Source organism: Eimeria mitis, genomic scaffold (genome assembly GCF_000499745.2).
Source record: "Eimeria mitis Houghton genomic scaffold, Emh_scaff2990, whole genome shotgun sequence".
NCBI classification, from domain to species: Eukaryota; Apicomplexa; class Conoidasida; order Eucoccidiorida; family Eimeriidae; genus Eimeria; species Eimeria mitis.
The window spans coordinates 2,006-2,407 of NW_013571334.1; the positions used below are offsets into that span (position 1 = coordinate 2,006).

At 51.5% G+C, this 402-nt stretch overlaps 1 protein-coding gene across 1 annotated transcript in view; it reads left to right on the forward strand.

Moving 5' to 3' along the window:
* Positions 1-203: 203 nt before the first annotated feature.
* EMH_0061160 (uncharacterized protein) overlaps positions 204-402 on the forward strand; it is a gene marked incomplete at both ends in the record, with an annotated part of 4,035 nt that continues 3,836 nt past the window's right edge. Inside the window, one exon of the mRNA XM_013497870.1 lies at positions 204-219. Coding sequence (XP_013353324.1) covers positions 204-219 — 16 coding nt within the window. The remainder of the gene's footprint in view (positions 220-402) is intronic.

Genomic DNA, 402 nt, shown 5'->3' on the forward strand with positions numbered 1-402 from the left:
TCCCTTCAGGCCGCCGTACCCTCGGCTTCAGGCCGTAAGGCCACTGGGCAGACGGCGCCTGGGCACTGGAGGAAGTCAGATGCTCTTTCAATACTCTTATTTTCAGTTTTTAAGTCTTTTCATGTATATATTCCGAAGGCAATTACCGTGTTGGCACAGAACATTCAGCGAGCGTCGAGTTCAAGTGGTCCACTGGGCATCGAATGGCCGGTCGACGCTGTACGTCACCCCAAGCTCATGTGCGAAAAAGAACTGAAATGTTCAGTTCAGAGTATTAAAACAGTCGATTTCAGCTAATTGACACATAAACTACCCCCATAAGAACTGTTTGAAGCAAGAACGAACTCGCCATGTGCCCACCCGGCACGATACGGCGGCGGGCCGTGACCGCTACTGTGGTGC